Source organism: Pecten maximus, chromosome 10 (genome assembly GCF_902652985.1).
Source record: "Pecten maximus chromosome 10, xPecMax1.1, whole genome shotgun sequence".
NCBI classification, from domain to species: Eukaryota; Metazoa; Mollusca; class Bivalvia; order Pectinida; family Pectinidae; genus Pecten; species Pecten maximus.
In genome coordinates this window covers 37,578,754-37,596,194 of record NC_047024.1, presented here as the reverse complement: position 1 = coordinate 37,596,194, position 17,441 = coordinate 37,578,754, and the positions used below count along the sequence as shown (strand labels likewise).

At 35.7% G+C, this 17,441-nt stretch overlaps 2 protein-coding genes across 2 annotated transcripts; both read left to right on the top strand.

Moving 5' to 3' along the window:
- Positions 1–5,861: 5,861 nt before the first annotated feature.
- LOC117336443 lies at positions 5,862–10,509 on the top strand. The gene is made up of 4 exons (XM_033896956.1): positions 5,862–6,036; positions 8,682–8,857; positions 9,347–9,457; positions 10,111–10,509. The coding sequence occupies exons 1-4, from the start codon at positions 5,952–5,954 to the stop codon at positions 10,168–10,170; spliced, it is 432 nt and encodes a 143-aa protein (XP_033752847.1). The 5' UTR covers positions 5,862–5,951; the 3' UTR covers positions 10,171–10,509.
- Positions 10,510–12,936: 2,427 nt separating this feature from the next.
- Positions 12,937–17,378, top strand: LOC117336442. Its single transcript, XM_033896955.1, has 4 exons — positions 12,937–13,123; positions 14,696–14,874; positions 16,105–16,215; positions 17,105–17,378. The coding sequence occupies exons 1-4, from the start codon at positions 13,039–13,041 to the stop codon at positions 17,162–17,164; spliced, it is 435 nt and encodes a 144-aa protein (XP_033752846.1). The 5' UTR covers positions 12,937–13,038; the 3' UTR covers positions 17,165–17,378.
- The last annotated feature ends 63 nt before the right edge of the window (positions 17,379–17,441 follow it).

Sequence of the window (17,441 nt, the reverse complement as noted above, 5' to 3'; positions counted from 1 at the left end):
TTTCCACCAAATGTTTTTATTTCTATAGTATTTGTTCACATGATAGACATTATTAGATGTGTAACATACATATTTTTCCACCAACAAGATCTTGCCGAAACAGTATATACTTTATGGAAATCGGTCGAAGGACGAAACAGCTGAATAATACAATATTCGCAGTTCAGTATATATTGTATCTATCGATAAACTTTTATTTAAGGGGTTATTGACCTGTGTGCCTATTTGTACACTCCTTTGTATGACTATGTTACGCTATCGGACATCAATAAGCATCACTTATCTCAGACATTATTCTCAGGTTTCTCCGTGATAGATTATTTATTTGGTTAAAAATATAATTATAAAAATGACACAGATGTTTTGTTTATGAACACATCCAAAAAACTATTATAGATTTACATGTTAAAATCTTACCACACATTTTTAGTAAAGATATATCGATCGGTAGCCACACAAAATCGGTGGTGAAATGCTTCAAAGCAAAATCAAATAATTGTCGGTCATTGTACAGTATTTAACTTGATATTTGTTAATATTGTACGTGACTATGGTATAGTCTACATTGAGAACATTTAAACAACAAAGAGCTTCTATCGGCAATATTTGATCAGTTGGTTCTCCGACATAATGGAAACATATGGCTTCACACGTAACACTAGGTACACATAATGATTCCGACAAAGATCGCGCTGCTCTGGAAAGTGGAAGCATAATCGGAACCCGACTGACAAACTGTACGGCAGGTACAGGGCCGCGCATTGTGAAATCTTCACACTTGATAAATGGTGTGTGAAATATATAACCTGCCTGTATTGCGAAATAGGCACGTGATGTGAAATAGGGAGCAGGTACACATTAAGTAGAACAATCCCTATCTAGCATACTCGTGGACATTGCTGCGTAAAATAGGTGTTCTAATATTGATATAAAAAAGACGATAGATGAAAATGAATTATCATATTAAATTGGTTTTGAATGTAGTCGTCATTGCTGTTATACACAATATCAATCTCAATATAATTAATGACGTCATATCCTTTCCTACACACAAGTTGATATAAGCAATATAATTGCTTTTCTGTTTGACAAACTGAGCTAAACTGTCTTGAAAACAAAAGAAAAGCTACCTTACTCATTATCCATATCATATACTGACGTTTGATTGGATTCCTAATCTTCTCAGAAATAAACTTTAGAAAAAAATATTATTTCTGTCTCGGCCAATTCTTCAACCTAGCCTTTATTAAAACTTTTTAAGTATGTAGCACTGCACTACATGATCCAGAAGTTGAATTTAATAATGAGATTTCGAAGATCTCAAAAGAGCTTTAATGAGTCTGAATTGAACAACCGCTCTAGATCTGTAGCTTTTATCACCTATTGACAACCGATGCTACATATGAACTTAAGAACGCGTTTGTTCATTTTGGGAGCCTTCTGTTCCGAGGAAGGAGAACGACTATACCACTTCAATTGATTTAAAATACCATATCGCATAAGAACATAATATTATTTAATATCTGTCATGACAGACTGTTTTTTTGCGTATTTATCAGAAAAAAACTTCTATTTCTTAAGATGTATTGATGATGTATTGTCTCTAAACAGATTGCTCAATTTCTTTATGGTAAACTCATGGCTACCCTTACATGGGAAGCGATGTAATGCGTATTTATAACACAGGACTTACTATTAGTAAATTGTTAATCACCATTCAATATTACATTTAATTTAACCTCTCAGCAGTGTTGAGCGTGTCCTGAATTTCAGTAAAATTGGTATGAGTCATGGAGTCAAACAATAATTAAAGACTATATTAAACTTGTAGAAGGCGTGGGTTAAATGATCAAGTAGGTAGTTTCATGTAACATAACACATTCTGTTCGAACATATGTGGAGTTTACGTAACCATTTCTAATTAATATTTATCTAAATTCACATTGTCATGATTAATTTTGTTCCGTGCTAAAAGTCCTAAAAGTCGTAACAAGTACCGAATAAATGTGTTTGGCAAGTTTTGACAAGAGGAGGGGGAAGGTTGTGTTAGTGACAAATATCGATGGATACATACTGTATACATTCTAAACACGCAATTTACACAGAAACTCAATGGGCGAAAAGATAAAACTCCTTCTGTCCTACCTTCAGCGACAATTAAGGGATGAGATTAGATATATGTTTATTGGATAAATACCGTGTGGAAGTGTTATGGTTTGCATCATGATCTGAGGGTTAATTAGTTTGCATTTCGGTATTCACTGATTGTTCCTAAGAATGCAAATTAATCCTTAAGATCATTTGAAAATCCCGTGGTAAGGACTATATTACCCGGAAAGAATGACCTTTAATTAATTGCTGTAAGTAATTAATGATATGATAGAATGTTTACCGTTGTTTACTTAATGCAGACACTGCATTATTTCAGAAAACATGTTTCCGCATTTATGGTGTAATCGTCGATACACAAGTGGGGCTGAGGAGGGTTTACAGCAATCGGAACACCTCGCCTCCGTCTGCGAACGTTGTTTCGAAGAAAATGACGAGGAGTTCCGATTGGGTTTACAGGATTCAAGATTCAGACTGTAACTATCTTGTTTCATGGATTAACTAAAAGCAAACCAATGCTTTCAACAAAATATTTATTTTATTCAGGATTTGTTGATGTTTGCTGTTGACTATTTATACATCTTCACATGAAATTTGACGGTAACTGCCATGGATAAGGGCGTGCTGGACAGATTGGCCTAGACAGGGATGTCATAGATATGACCCTGACCTAGATAACTAAATTTAGCGTAAATATCTCTCTCGTGGGGTAGCTTCTTTACCGTCGGGACAAGAATCATTGGTTGTCACCCGGTAAACCTCGTGTTTGACGACGTAGGAATCACTTGTCCAAACCCTCATGATCAGACCGTATTAGTGATGGTTTCAGTTAATCATTAATAACTCATTATTCCGAAATATGTATGAAAATTTGATTCAAAACGTTTGCATTAATAACGTTCAATACAGGTGTATAGAATTATAGAAAAACTTAATTTCTACATTCAATAGAATACACTATTATTATTGGTTATGAGTTATTGATATAGTTTTATAAACACAACATTAACCATATTCAGGCTGTATTGATTTAAGGACCTTAGTATGTATACATTGTACCCAGAATTTGCAAACAATCTGGCCAATGTCCACATTAGACGTGTACCAAATGTAAACATACGTCACTGTCGTTGACTAGCGTCAGTGATATTCTTCCGAAGCGTACGAAAGCCTGTAAGCGCCACCACATGTACACGAATCACGAATACAACCTCAAAACTTTGACCCAGTTCAAAAATTTGAGCCCTAGTAATTTACAAGACTGTTCCTTGAAACTGTCTGATCAGATGAGGTTTTATTTCTTCAATGTTTTTACATTTTATGTATGAAAAAAAGTTTTCTCCCACAAAAGTTGGGTGTTATTTCAATGCCCAGGGCATGAAATAATCATAACTGTTGAGTAACAAACAGTGTATACGACACGTGGAATAAAATCTTACTGCGTTTTGATGTGTTGACACGGTTACCTTTGACCGGGACTATTCTTAATTACATATATGTGCGTTTTGATTGGCCAACGCTTGAAGACCGCTTCACGAGGTACCGAAAATGACGATGCACACGAAGTAACTCGCAGATGTATTATGTGATAATCTTAAAACAATTATTATATTTCTATCAATTCCTTGCTTTGAAAATTATAAAACTACTGATTTTTTGCTATGATTTATAACAACTTGCAATACTTCCACACGTTTCCGAAATTGTCAGTTTTGCATATTAATTAGCATCAGGTCATATCCTTACACGTCAACTGATAGTACAAAAAGAAAACAAATTGACACAAAACATGTCGATTTATCCTTAAAATAGCTTTTCTCCTGTGGTAGAAACAGGTCACACAAACTCGTGGTTGTTGTATTTTGCATAACTTTTACTCTCGGTAGTTATTTTTTAAAGTTACAAAAAACACTCGCTTATGCTTATTTTTAATTCGAGCGAAAGAAATACCATATACAACGACAACTCTTTGTGTAACCTCTATATATCTATAATTTGTAACAGCAGAAATTCCAATTAGAAATTATCGTATTTACGTATTAAATGAGGGTCAAAATCATACGATCGCTTATAGACAAATGAAACGGCAAACGCACTATAGCTATACATGATGTCGAGGATTATGTTCGATGTACTAGCTCTCCCCGTAAGTTTGGTATTAGGAAAACTTTAATAGCCAGAACAATTACACTCAACAAAAGAAGCACGTGCACTTAGAGTTAATTATGTTTAATATAAACTTTTATCAACCTGTCATCATAATGTGGTTTTCGAGTGCTTATCATAATCTTTAATCATAACAATTTACAAGTAATAACTTTTTGTAAGTTTTAAACCACGGAAAAGTTATCATCCCAGTGTAAATCCGGTATCTTCACCACAACGGCATTTTTGTAATAGTTGTTGATGTACATTATACATTCTCTCTACTTCAGTTACAGTGTTTTGGATCCTTGTAAAACTGAGCCCACTTGACGTTACAGAATCCGGCTCTGTATACAATTTACATTTCTTTCATAACTTAATTAATGACGTAGTATACAGATACGATACATACGTACAGATAAGTGAAACACACACCCACACGTACAAGACACGTGTATAGGTGACACGCACTAACACCTTATATGCACGTATAACATTTAACACGTGTGACACGTGTAGAGCAATGTACAATGTACAAGTACATGTTTGTCAACGCCTTTATCGAAATTCGACGTCACGAGCCATGTATATTACGAAAACCGGCATAATATGACGTTACGTCACAATCGAAGCATAACAGCAATTTAATATCGTAATGTGTTTGTTACGTCAACATCAGTGTAATATGGGGACGTAAGATGATGAAGAATTCGGTCAACAATAAAAAGATTTATAGAATGTTTCGTTTCCTTTTTAATTGAGGGTGTGAATGAGAAATCTCCAACCCGACGGTTGCTATTTCTGGCTGTCTTACCCAAGGTTTTGTCAACCCAAAATCTGATATTTCTGATTTCTGATTTTCTAATTCTGTCTTGGGTTTATTAAAGGACGTGATACACATAATTGTTCTTAAATATTCTTCTTATATACCTAATATTTACCATACTGGCTTGATAAACTTACAGATACAATGCTCTCTTGATATAAACACAATTGATGTTTCACAATTTAATATGGAATTGTCTTGGGAATAAGTGATAAATCAAGGTGAAGAACACTGAAACACAACTATCTAAAATTTACGTGAATGCTGTATATCGTTTATATGTTGACCGTTGAGAGGAAGTGGCGGGGAAAAAATAACTTCCAATAGCACTGTTTAAACCGGTGGTTCAAATTAAATAAGATGGTACAGACCTTGTTCCTCCATTGTGTCTGCAGGCCTTGGACCACTGGGCCAGTGTCCACATCTTTTGTGCTAAAGAATAGCTACAAAATGATACATCACTAGAGTCGGTCACATCCTTTTAATAGCAGTATCTACTCATCCAATATGATATGATATCATTGAATAAAACCCCACAAATTGTATAGATCACCCATTAATTAATGTTTGATTAAAATAAACAGAGAAATAAAATCACGACGTTATTAGTTATCAAACAAAATTTGATTTACAGCTATTTACATATAAAGACGTCTTAAACATAGAAGTACATGTCTTTGTGATCGTCAGTGTAAATGTCCCGTCTCGGCTATCGTATTGAGATAGCCATCCTCGCTCTTCGTGTTACTTCTCGGCTGCCGTATTGTATGTGAGTCATGTTTAATGTATATAACTACACTAATAAGGCCTGCCCATCTCATTCCTCGTCAGCTTTCCTGTCCATCACGTCGTTAGCCTCCAAACCTTCAACATGTCGGACGAAGTAGTGGGAACATGGATAGCAACCGCGCCCGCTGGGGAATCTAAAGGATTTGAACAGTTTTGCAAAACGTTGAGTAAGTATTTGAAACAATCTTATCGTAAGTTATGTATTTATTTGTTGTTGGTTAAAAAAATAACGGGGATGTAGACAGTGTATTGAAGAATTCTTCTCACAGCCGGGTTAAGAGTTTGGCCTATTACTCCGGATTAAAATAGGATGTTTCTATGATTAATTGACATTTTCAGTCGGCATATTTTAGCGGTTGCGTGTGGTTACCTCACTTAAAACATACAGGAGACTAATCTTTATTCACAAAAATTGGTGTAAAACATCTTGTCCAGAGTGGCTTTACAGTTTTCCATATAACTTTCACACCAATATCCAATACAAAATGAACACATGTTATACCATACTTCGCCATTTTGGACGATTTTCCCGCGACATTCATTAACAGAATCCCAGATAAAAAGTATATTATTTTTGACTGTCTAGAAGTCATGCAAGTAACCAACATTTTAAGTTCTGGTATCTGTAAATACGATGGTAAAGTGTATATTAATGATGGCTAAATAGCTGGACATACTTAACATTTCTGTATATTTATCTTACAATTATAATTACTATGCATTTATAACTTATGTTGATGGATGCAATCATCTTTCTGTGATTAGTTATAAATTGGCCTTTAGCGACCAGATATTTACCTTTCCGATCACACGGACTTGGCGTGAACTTCCATGGGCCACATTATATGTTTCAGAGTAGTAAAACTCCTGGGGAGAAAATAGAACAGTGTTTTTAAAATTACATTTCGTGTCTTACGAATTGTTAATTCCATTTAATATTAATATATATCAGCATGAATTGTTTAATATTTCCAACGAATGTTCACGCGTGGAAATTGGTCATGTATTCAGCAAGGTATGATACAAGAAATTCAATGAAAACAGAGAGATACAACTACGTGGACAACTGCTGTGCGATAGAATATGACCCTGGTCGATAAAGAGTAGATGAATCATTATCAAAGGCAAACATACGACTTATTGACATAACTCGTCTGTATACTTTGAACAAGTTCATGTTCAAGGACAAGTTTATTTTTATAGATTTTTTGTCAGCGCTAAAACGACTCCATTTATAATCGGATTTAAATCAAAATTCATCTATATAAAATGTCCTTTAGTAATTTGATAGACCTTTTCTTTATGATCATGCCATTTGTGCCGACCAACACTGTGCCATCGAACAGTTCTTTGGCGCGGTGGTATAAGTTGTGGAGACCTCTGTCTTGGCGATTAGGAGCTGTAGATCGCTAGTTCAAGTCACGGTCAGGGCTAGAGTCATAAAATTGTCTTCCTTCGTCATTTGTGTTACTTTATCTAATCAACACAATGTATTTTATAGTCTATGTGTTGTTGTGGTTTTTCTCCGGGTACTCCGGCTTTCCTCCACCTCCAAAACCTGGTACGTCCTTAAAAGACCCTGGCTGTTAATAGGACGTTAAACAAAAACAAACCAAAACCATATCACAAACACCTGTAATATAACAGAGTAACACAAAATGATGAAGGAAGACAATTTTATAAACCCATGACCTGACTGGGACCCAAACTCTCGATCTACGACATCCTATCGCCTAGTCAAAAACACGTGCAGCTTCCACGTTCTTAAAAACAGCCAACAACGTTTCAATGGCGCAATGATAGTCGGTCCGATACCCTGATATGATCATAGTGACACTCGTCTATTTAGATAATACATGAATACCTGGATCGGAATATATATATATATATATATATATTGGGTCATATATATATTACATTGATGAGAATTGTATGAATATTACATCAATTCAAATCTTTTAACTTTGGATCAACATCACGTATCACGTATTCTCCCTCTCTCTATAATTTCTAATAAAGTGCGGCTCGCTCTTCTAAGAGTTTTGCTACCCCTAGTTTTGAACTAGTGCTAAATCCTTGTGATTGAGACGAGACGAAGTGATATCAGCCCCTATATAACATCATAAAAGGCGACTAAATTTGGGATCTTATCTTTTCTCTTTTTTTTTTCGTAACAACTTTCTTCTTACTGATGTCCTTTACAATACCTCTCTTTTTGCCTTTATTTGAGCTTTCGACCCTGATATGAAGTCTTTGGGTTCTGTTCTAAAGACGAGGCATACCACACCCTTGAAAAATTGTAGTTGCTATTCCGGGTTAGCGCTCAGCATTTTGGGAAAGGGACGACTGGTTTGCCAGTATAATGTGACTGGGCGGGTTGTCCTGCTGGGTGTCTTCGGCAGCATGCTTCAGTGAGGTGGCACTATAAATTCGGCATCAGTTCCAAGCAATCAACAGAACGCACAATATAAGCATAGCCTTTCTTCCCAAAATCCACACGCATATACATCTGACATGCATCTATTGCACATCTATTACATTGCTGTTGTATGGATGTTCAACAATAGTAAACTAAACCAAATGAAATCATTCATTGCGTAACAATTGTGTTTATTATATGTGTGTCTTGAGATATGATGACAATGTTGTTTTATATGTTACAAGATACCAGTTATGTGATGTAAAACAATATATCGCTTATCACGACAAATTTAATCCAAGAACAATAGAGACAGCGCAACGACATATTCACGTAACATTTATTTGTGAGATTCTAACTTTTTTCGAATCGATGATTATATATCTATTATAGAAGCTGACGAAAAAATGATTGAGCAATTCCGAAAGGTCACCTTTGGGACAAAGCTCTCAAAAGAAGGCAGTTCGTGGACAGTGTCTGTATTAGGCGACGAGAATGTAATCAAAACAGTATCCTTCGAGTCAGGGAAGGAATATGAAACAGAAGGCATGGACAAAAAAATGTACAAGGTATGTATTAACTTACAAACGTATATATCAAATAAAACTCTGTCTCTAAGTAAACCGAACGACAAGCTGGATAGAGATTTGAGTACAATATGACATCATAGTTTATTTCTGACACAAAAGTTTATATATTATATTAGAAGATATCTCATACACTTTAAATGACACGTCTTATAAATATAAAATATATATTATAAGAATTCAAATATTCATAAACATATAATATATAAAGATATCGCATATCTCATCAACTTTATACGATCTCTTTTATAAAAAAAATATTTTATATAATTTGGTAAAGTACTGGACAAACATTGCTTCATGAATCAATGACAACTTGACTTGCCAAACTAAAACCTTACAATTTGTAAATGTAATTGAGCACAACAATCAGGACCATTTCTGTTTTAAAAACACTTGCAGCATTTTTACAAAGTAATATCTATTGTATTATTGTTTCAACGTACTTTCACTTTCGCTTTCTGGTTTAAGGTTACTTCAAAAATGGATGGATGTAAGTGTGATGAGACATCAATTCCAATGGAAGGTGATGGTAAGGGAACACGGACCACGCGAGTTGTAAATAATGGAGTCATGACAGTCGTAAGTGCATTTAATTTCTCACGTGACCATCTTTTCCTCATGGCGCTAAAATGAAAGGCCTAAAGCAATATAACTGTGTATAAAGGTAATTAGGAATAAGACGAAGCCTACCCGACCAAACTTGAATAAATACGAAATGTCATTCACTCCGTCAAAGTAATACTTCCATGTTTTCCTTTTCCTCAAATTTTCTTCCATTCCTGAATAATATTTATTTATTCATTTATTTATCTATTGATCTATCTTTAACAAAAGACGATAGTGGCAAATGTCGACGTATAAAAGAGTTCGAAAAATAAACCTTACATGATCATCTATCTCTCGGTTAATGAAGGGTGTACACTACGCGATCTTCATTTTCTTTAACTTGCAAACATGTTATTTTAAATAAATGTTTCATGCCCGTCGAAATATTATGAAGCACGTAATTATGGAAAAAACTACCACTACTTATAGTTAACATGTACATATATATACTTATAAATGTTAATGTTTGTTAGATATCATAGTTGATACTGGTCCCTATCTATTCCCTCAGGAACACATTTAACAATAAATGGACACCATTTTACTTCTTGCACTTGTCTGTTCACCGCTAACTAAATAAGTATTATTAGATGTGTTATAATCTTTATAAATTAAATGTGTTTCAGACATCAACGTCGATTGAGTTCCCTGACTGTTCTATGACGTACACCATGAAAAAAAAGTAGAACAGTTCTGAAAGGAATCAAATACTAGATGAGATACCAGTCATGATCAACAATGATGAAACTTAAAGTGAAATCGGGAAACAGCACCAGGTTCCTTATCCACGTGGACACCAGCAGACTCCTTCTTCACGCGGACTCCACCAGGTTCATTATCCACGAGGATAGGTTGGAGAAGGAATTATATTAGTATAGTATACAATGATCATTTTCTTTTTCAAAATGTCGATCAACATCATCATCAAGATTTGGAAATGAGCTGTTTGATCATACATTTGGTTACCATGGCGTTGAAGTTACGTTTAAAATTTTGATAATAAACGCAAGTAGTTTGGCCGTTGATTTTGTTTTACTGTTGTTTTTTTAGTTGTGGAGTATTTCACAACACATATCTAAAAAAATACTAATGTATGTAGATAGCCTGAAAATGGACCTCATCCATATCGAATCTCGAGATAAAAGAAAGCACGATTTGAAAGTCATAACGAGATCTTGATATTCTTGATAATAAACCGTTATCTGTTAAACAGAATATAGTTACTTCACCAAGACAACTGATATTCAAGTTTAAAAAAGAACAAGCACGCTGCACTTTTTTTAAAGCGTAAAGACTAAGAAAAGGTATCAAAACAAATTTGCTGAAATAATGTTTAAGTTATTCACAAGTACATTTGAATTTAGTGCTTCTTCATAATACTAGACTATTTTTACTCTTTAAACGTAAATTTGTTAAGGTCTTTTAACTGTAGTCGGTATTGTGACGATGCAATCAGTGACGTCACAAACGTACAAGCGATCGGAGGATCACATCATCAAAGGTGGGACAAGGCACAATTAAAGTGTGGGGTAACGACACATGATAAGTGAGGGGACGTGGCCATAGCTATAGTGTTGGGACACGACACATGCTATAATTTGGGGACACGTCACATGGTAAAGCCACATACTCCCGAACAACCGAAAATTCTAGTTGCACACGTGTATTAATGGCAATCCAAGATGCTCATTCACGCTCTCCCAACATTAAAATGACCACTGGCCTGGAAGCTTAACCGGATGAGTCCTGGAGACATCACTGTGTAAAAATAACTCGCCGCATTTAATTTATCGCAAGATTTGTCAGGGAGTCGAGAAGGAGGCTATAACAACGTTACCGTACACTGCACAAAAAACACACACACACATGACCGTTGTTTACATATCGAGCATAAATGAACTTTGTCTAATAATGCTTTCATTTAAACATCTTAACAGAACAAAATAACCAAACAAAGTTAACAATTAAATACTTAATTTTAAAATGTAGCAATATGCATACAACAAAAACACCGATAAAATCTTATATCGGGGAAGTTGACAATGTCCTAAAGCTAGCCAGCAATCCAACAGACGTCCGAAAAATCGGAACTCAAGTCTATTCCTTTTCTTCTCTCATTAAGTTACAATGAATCATTTCCTTTCCTAAGGAAATACTCGGGCTTTGCCGATTCCAAACTCTTTTGTGTCTTTTTAGGCAGACTCTGCCCGCGTTTCGCAGTTCCACACTTGCGGCGTTCCGCTATTTTGTATGGACTACAAAACCCGCCGTTGTATTGTTGGACTAATTGTCAGAGAAACTTTGTTCGGCAGCCACAGTTATTAATTTTTCGAAATCCCCGTATACTTTCATAAATACACACTTTCTTTCAGTTTTTGATTCACGATAATCTATTAGGTATGTATCAAGTCCGAAAACTATAAAAAGCTCGTGAGTATGTGGCTTTAAAGTATGGGAACACGACACATGCTATAATGTGGGGAAACGACACATGCCATAGTGTGGGGACATGACACATGTGATAGTGTGGGGATACGACACATGCCATAGTGTGGGGACATGACACATGTGATAGTGTGGGGATACGACACATGCTTTAGTTTGGGGACACGACACATGCTATAGTGCTTGGACACGACGGATGCTATAGTTGGCGGACACGACACATGTGATAGTGTGGGGATACGACACATGCTATAGTGTTGGGACAAGACACATGTTATGATGTAGGGACACGACATATGCTACAGTTTCGGGACACGACACATGTTATAGTGCGGGGACACGACAAATGTTATCTTGTGGGGACACGACACATGCTACAGTTTGGAGACATCACACATGCTATAGTTTTGGTACACGACACATGCTATAGTGTGGGGACACGACACATGATATAGTGTGGGGACACAACACACATGCTATAGTGTTGGGACAAGACACATGTTATGATGTAGGGACACGACATATGCTACAGTTTCGGGACACGACACATGTTATAGTGCGGGGACACGACACACATGCTATAGTGTGGGGACACGACACATGCTATAGTGTGGGGACACGACACATGCTATAGTGTGGGGACACGACACATGCTATAGGGTGGGGACACGACACATGCTATAGTGTGGGGACACAACACATGCTATAGTGTGGGGACACGACACATGCTATAGTGTGGGGACACAACACACATGCTATAGTGTGGGGACACGACATATGTTTGAGTAAGAGGATAACAACAAATGTTACATCAACACCAATTGAAAAAAGAAGGGAAAATATTATAAGAACATGTATATACATCCGTAACAAAAAAAGTCAAACATTTGAGACATGTTTGGACAACTAAAACGGAGCAGTGCTTACGTTTTAGGTTAGTTTTAAATGATCAATCTAACTTATTTTAACTGAACTTTCTTCCCTTCCCGGCTACCGTATTGTATGCTAGTCACGGTTAAATGTTTATATTGCCATACAAAAGCAGTCCCTTCATCTCATTCCCCGTCAGATTTCTAAGTTAACCTGTCGTCAACTTCCAAACCTTCAACATGTCGGACGAATTCTTGGGAACATGGTCGGGAACAAAAACTTGTGGGGAATCCAAGGGATTCGACGAGTACTGCAAGGAGATGAGTATGTCTTATTACTATAAACAGTTTTTAAATGGCGGAACAGTTGACATTGTTGAGCTAGTATAACACTTGGGGAATATAAATCCACCTACAGCTATCCCATAGGATTGTACAAAAACACAACTGCAAATCAAATCAAAAAAGATTTACAAAATTACTGTATTACTTTTAGACTAGCATTGTAAAGAAATAATATCAATTACTTTAGAAAGGATACGATGAAGTATTACACGTAAAACATGTACCCGTATCACGCTACAAATCTCTCTGTCAATAGGTCAAGGATCCCAAGTCTTAGATATCAGTGTATTTTTATAAAGGAGCACTGAGTCAGGTTTCTGTTTGCATTTGCGAGTGAATGTGTATTATGGAAGCCGAATAGGAATACAGAAAGAAAACCTGGGGCGGCACTGTGAAAACATATTTTCTTTCTCGTAACAACGCTTTTCTATGTCTCATGATAATAAATTGCATTCACGTAATGATGACTTTCTTAGCCATAACAACGATTTCCAATCTCGTTACAACGACATCCTTTAAAATATAAAATAGATGTATAAAGTTAAGAAATAAAAAAAATCGAAAGAAAAGAAAAAATGAAGAAACATAAAACGTCACATTGTTGCGAGAAAGATTCGCAGAACATATCGACTCTTGTTCTTCTGTTAACATAGTAGAATATTGGGGTTGTTGAAAGGGACAATGTTGCGGGTCACTAAATCAAATACCATTCCTACCTTCGGTTACAGCAATATATATTTAAAAGGAAGTCAATTATATTGACAAATTCAATATTTCGGAGCTACAGTCAAACCTGTGAATAAAAGACACCCAAGGGACAAGGCAAAAGTGTCATTTATAGAGAGGTGTTCTTTATACACAGGTTCAACGAGTTATGTCCCTTATAAACAAAGAAACAAACCAAAATCTGATTACAGTACACTAGATATCTCCTGATTTATTATATTTAAACACCGAAACAAATGAAGAAAAGACAAATAATTAAAGATTAATGCGTAATCAATTCAAACAAATTCTTCACAATATCAGGGGCCGCTTTGGCCGAGTGGTTAAGGTGTCCCAACACTTTAACACTAGCCCTCAACCTCTGGGTTGCGAGTTCGAAACCTACGTGGGGCAGTTGCCAGGTACTGACCGTAGGCCGGTGGTTTTTCTCCGGGTACTCCGGCTTTCCTCCACCTCCAAAACCTGGCACGTCCTTAAATGACCCTGGCTGTTAATAGGACGTTAAGCAAAAACAAACCAAACTTCACAGCATTGTTCTTCTGTATATCACTTCAAACGCCCTACTGTCCGTCATCCATGTTTATTAGCTAAGATTTTGTTATATAATGATATACAATGTGCACTCGTGTGTCCAATGGCAAATGACACACAAGCGGAGATACGGGATATATTAAGTTGTGAATAGGGTATATAAAATATTCAAAGTTATGTCAAACAAATAATAAATAAATACTTTCTGATTAATTCAATTCCATTTTTTTAATTCAAACTGACAATAAGCTTGCTGTTCTTATTTGGGTTTTGTTATTGGTTTTTATTATTGCAGAAACTGAGAATGATGTCATTGAAACATTCCGCAAAGTCACCATAGGGCTGAAGTATTCACGAAAGGATGACGGTCAGTTGGAAGTTTGTGTGCTATCAGACGGACAAAACATAAAGACAACAGCATTTAAGTCGGGTGAAGAATTTGAATCACAAGGTTTCGACGATAAAACATACAAGGTAGGTACTTATTCCATTGGCAAATGTATCAAAGGGGTATAACTCCAAATGTCAATTTGTCGTTTACAGATGAACATTTACGCTTCATCTCAACAAAGCACAATACGACAACATATGCTGTATGCGCTAATTGTTAGCGTGTCGTTGCCTTGTCCTTGACAATACGACAGCAGGATAAAGCGACAGTATGATAAGGCGACAAAACGATAAAACTACAGCAGGATAATGCGTCAACATGACAAAGTGACAACACGACAGGAAGAAGAGGGGACACGACGACAACATGACAAGGTGACAAGAGGTCAAACAACTGTACAGCAATGTTACAATTATAACATGACAATGTGAGCAGATCATATGTATGGACATAATTATTTGTTAGTTACTTTTCAATATAATGAATTGTGAAATTCTGAAAAATATGAATATAGTAGAATAGTAATTGATAATAACTGGCAACTTCTACACAATAGCATGTAAATTCATACTTATAGAAAGTTATGTTTATAATATTCACAAGTAGATAACACCAAGCTTAATAGATTATACAGAGATTCGTTGTAATTTTGTCCTATAGACTGGTGTAAATCTGGGGAAAGTTATCGCCCCTTATGTGTACTATAATAATACACAATGTACTCATCACTTTACAACACAATATTCTTAATGCCCTACTAAAAGTAAAGGCTTAAGTCTATATCGGAGCTACACGAAACATACTTGAAAATTCATTGTCATGGAAAATAATTAGTGCAAGTACCTCTGGACTTTTGTAAAAATACCAATATCCTTTAATAATTGGCAATACACATCATAGATAAGTCTGGAAAGTTCAATAGCTCAATATATAATATGGTTTGTAAAAAAAGTATTAAGTTCCTATAAGGTATACCAATAATGTTTGTTGTATTCATCTTAACTGTTTTTAATACATTTATGACAATACTACAGCAGGACAAGGCGAAAAAACGACAACATGGCGAGACATCATCATGACGAGACGACAGCATGGCGAGACGACAATATGACAAGGCGACAATATGACAAGTACATAGGATATGACAGAAACCTCTCTGTATTTATTTAGACCCCGTGATCCACATCCATAAACAATTACTGGCTCATTAAATATTTACATGGAATGACCTCATCTGTGATGTCAGATGTCCTTATACAAAAAGCTATGACGTTACAATTAAACGGACAATGTACATTGTTTTCTGATTTAAGATCGTTACAACAGTAAATGGTAATAACTCGGAGGAAACCTCGATTCCAGTGGATGGATTCCACAAAGGAACAAAGACTTTACGAACTATTAAGGATGGCATCATGCACGTGGTGAGTATTGTCATAGAGAACGTTTGAATTACTGCCAGGCGTAATTGTCGAAAACAGTCAAATCATTTGACGTTTTTTTTTTCATTAACTAAGTCAAAAGAATATTTTCCAGCCTCTCTATGATTTCGTTACATATAAATTATGATAAATGGACAAAACAATATGTTGAAACGATAGAATACATACCCTATAATGATGATATAGAACCAATAACGTCGTTTTTTAGATTGTAATTAAAACCCGGAAATTTTCCACTGTACGGGGGATCTCTGATGTGGTGCTTCACTCTTTTTACGTAAATAAAACACGGAAAACATGTCATGCACGCATGCGCAAACTGCTTTTGAAAATGGCGAACAGGCGATCAACGACATGCAGAAGCCCAACGTCCATCAAACATACTTGTTACTGCATTGGAAGCAAAGTATTGAGTAAAATCACAAAATCATCTAAGAGTTGACGCGAGTCTCTAAGACAAAAAATAAAGATGAGTTAAATGTAAAAATCCACAATAATTAGGCAGTGAAGCTTCCCTGCGCGCTCAGGTTTGGTTAACTTACTATTTCAGATGTTTATAACATATTCTGAATTTGTATAGTTGACGTATATGAATCTGAGCAGATTTAACGGAACTGGTTTTGAAATTTAACTTGATAAAGTTTATATGTATAAACAAAATGATAGAGAGGCTTTAAGCTCGTAGTGGCAGAGATCGATTGGTTAAAAGTAACCTCATTGTCCTCATGTCAACAAAATAACGTTTTACATGTTAAGGTTCTTCTTCTTTTTTTAATGTTGAATGAAATTATGTGATTTTCATTACTTAAGTTTAATTATAAAATCTGACATGTTTTACTTCTTTCATGATATCACCTGTTTTCTTTTTTAGAAATCGTTTTCAATCGCCAATCCATCCGTTACCATGGAGTACACCATGACAAAGACGTAAACAAAACTGTGTTCGCGGTGACGTCATAGTAGACATCAACTGGATAACTGGAAGTGATATACATGGAATAGAGACAAAAACTGTGGTTACTAAGCATTACTCGTGTTAAGATACCTGAACATGAAGGAGAGAGTATACCAGTTATTTAATCAAGCAGTCTCCCTCCCTGGGCAGGACTTTCGCCAATAAATTTTTCTAAAGGATATGCACTGATTGATATTTTTTCTTATTTCATTTTGTTCATATCTTGGCGTTCTCCTTGCTTCTCAGTTACCCG

Bases quoted from the DNA above. Each gene is read 5' to 3' on its own strand.
- LOC117336443 (XM_033896956.1), top strand. From the start codon at position 5,952: ATGTCGGACGAAGTAGTGGGAACATGGATAGCAACCGCGCCCGCTGGG. The intron at 6,037-8,681 runs GTAAGTATTTGA...TATCTATTATAG, and splicing joins ACAGTTTTGCAAAACGTTGA to AAGCTGACGAAAAAATGATT. The intron at 9,458-10,110 runs GTAAGTGCATTT...AATGTGTTTCAG, and splicing joins ATAATGGAGTCATGACAGTC to ACATCAACGTCGATTGAGTT.
- LOC117336442 (XM_033896955.1), top strand. From the start codon at position 13,039: ATGTCGGACGAATTCTTGGGAACATGGTCGGGAACAAAAACTTGTGGG. The intron at 14,875-16,104 runs GTAGGTACTTAT...TTCTGATTTAAG, and splicing joins TCGACGATAAAACATACAAG to ATCGTTACAACAGTAAATGG. The intron at 16,216-17,104 runs GTGAGTATTGTC...TTTCTTTTTTAG, and splicing joins AGGATGGCATCATGCACGTG to AAATCGTTTTCAATCGCCAA.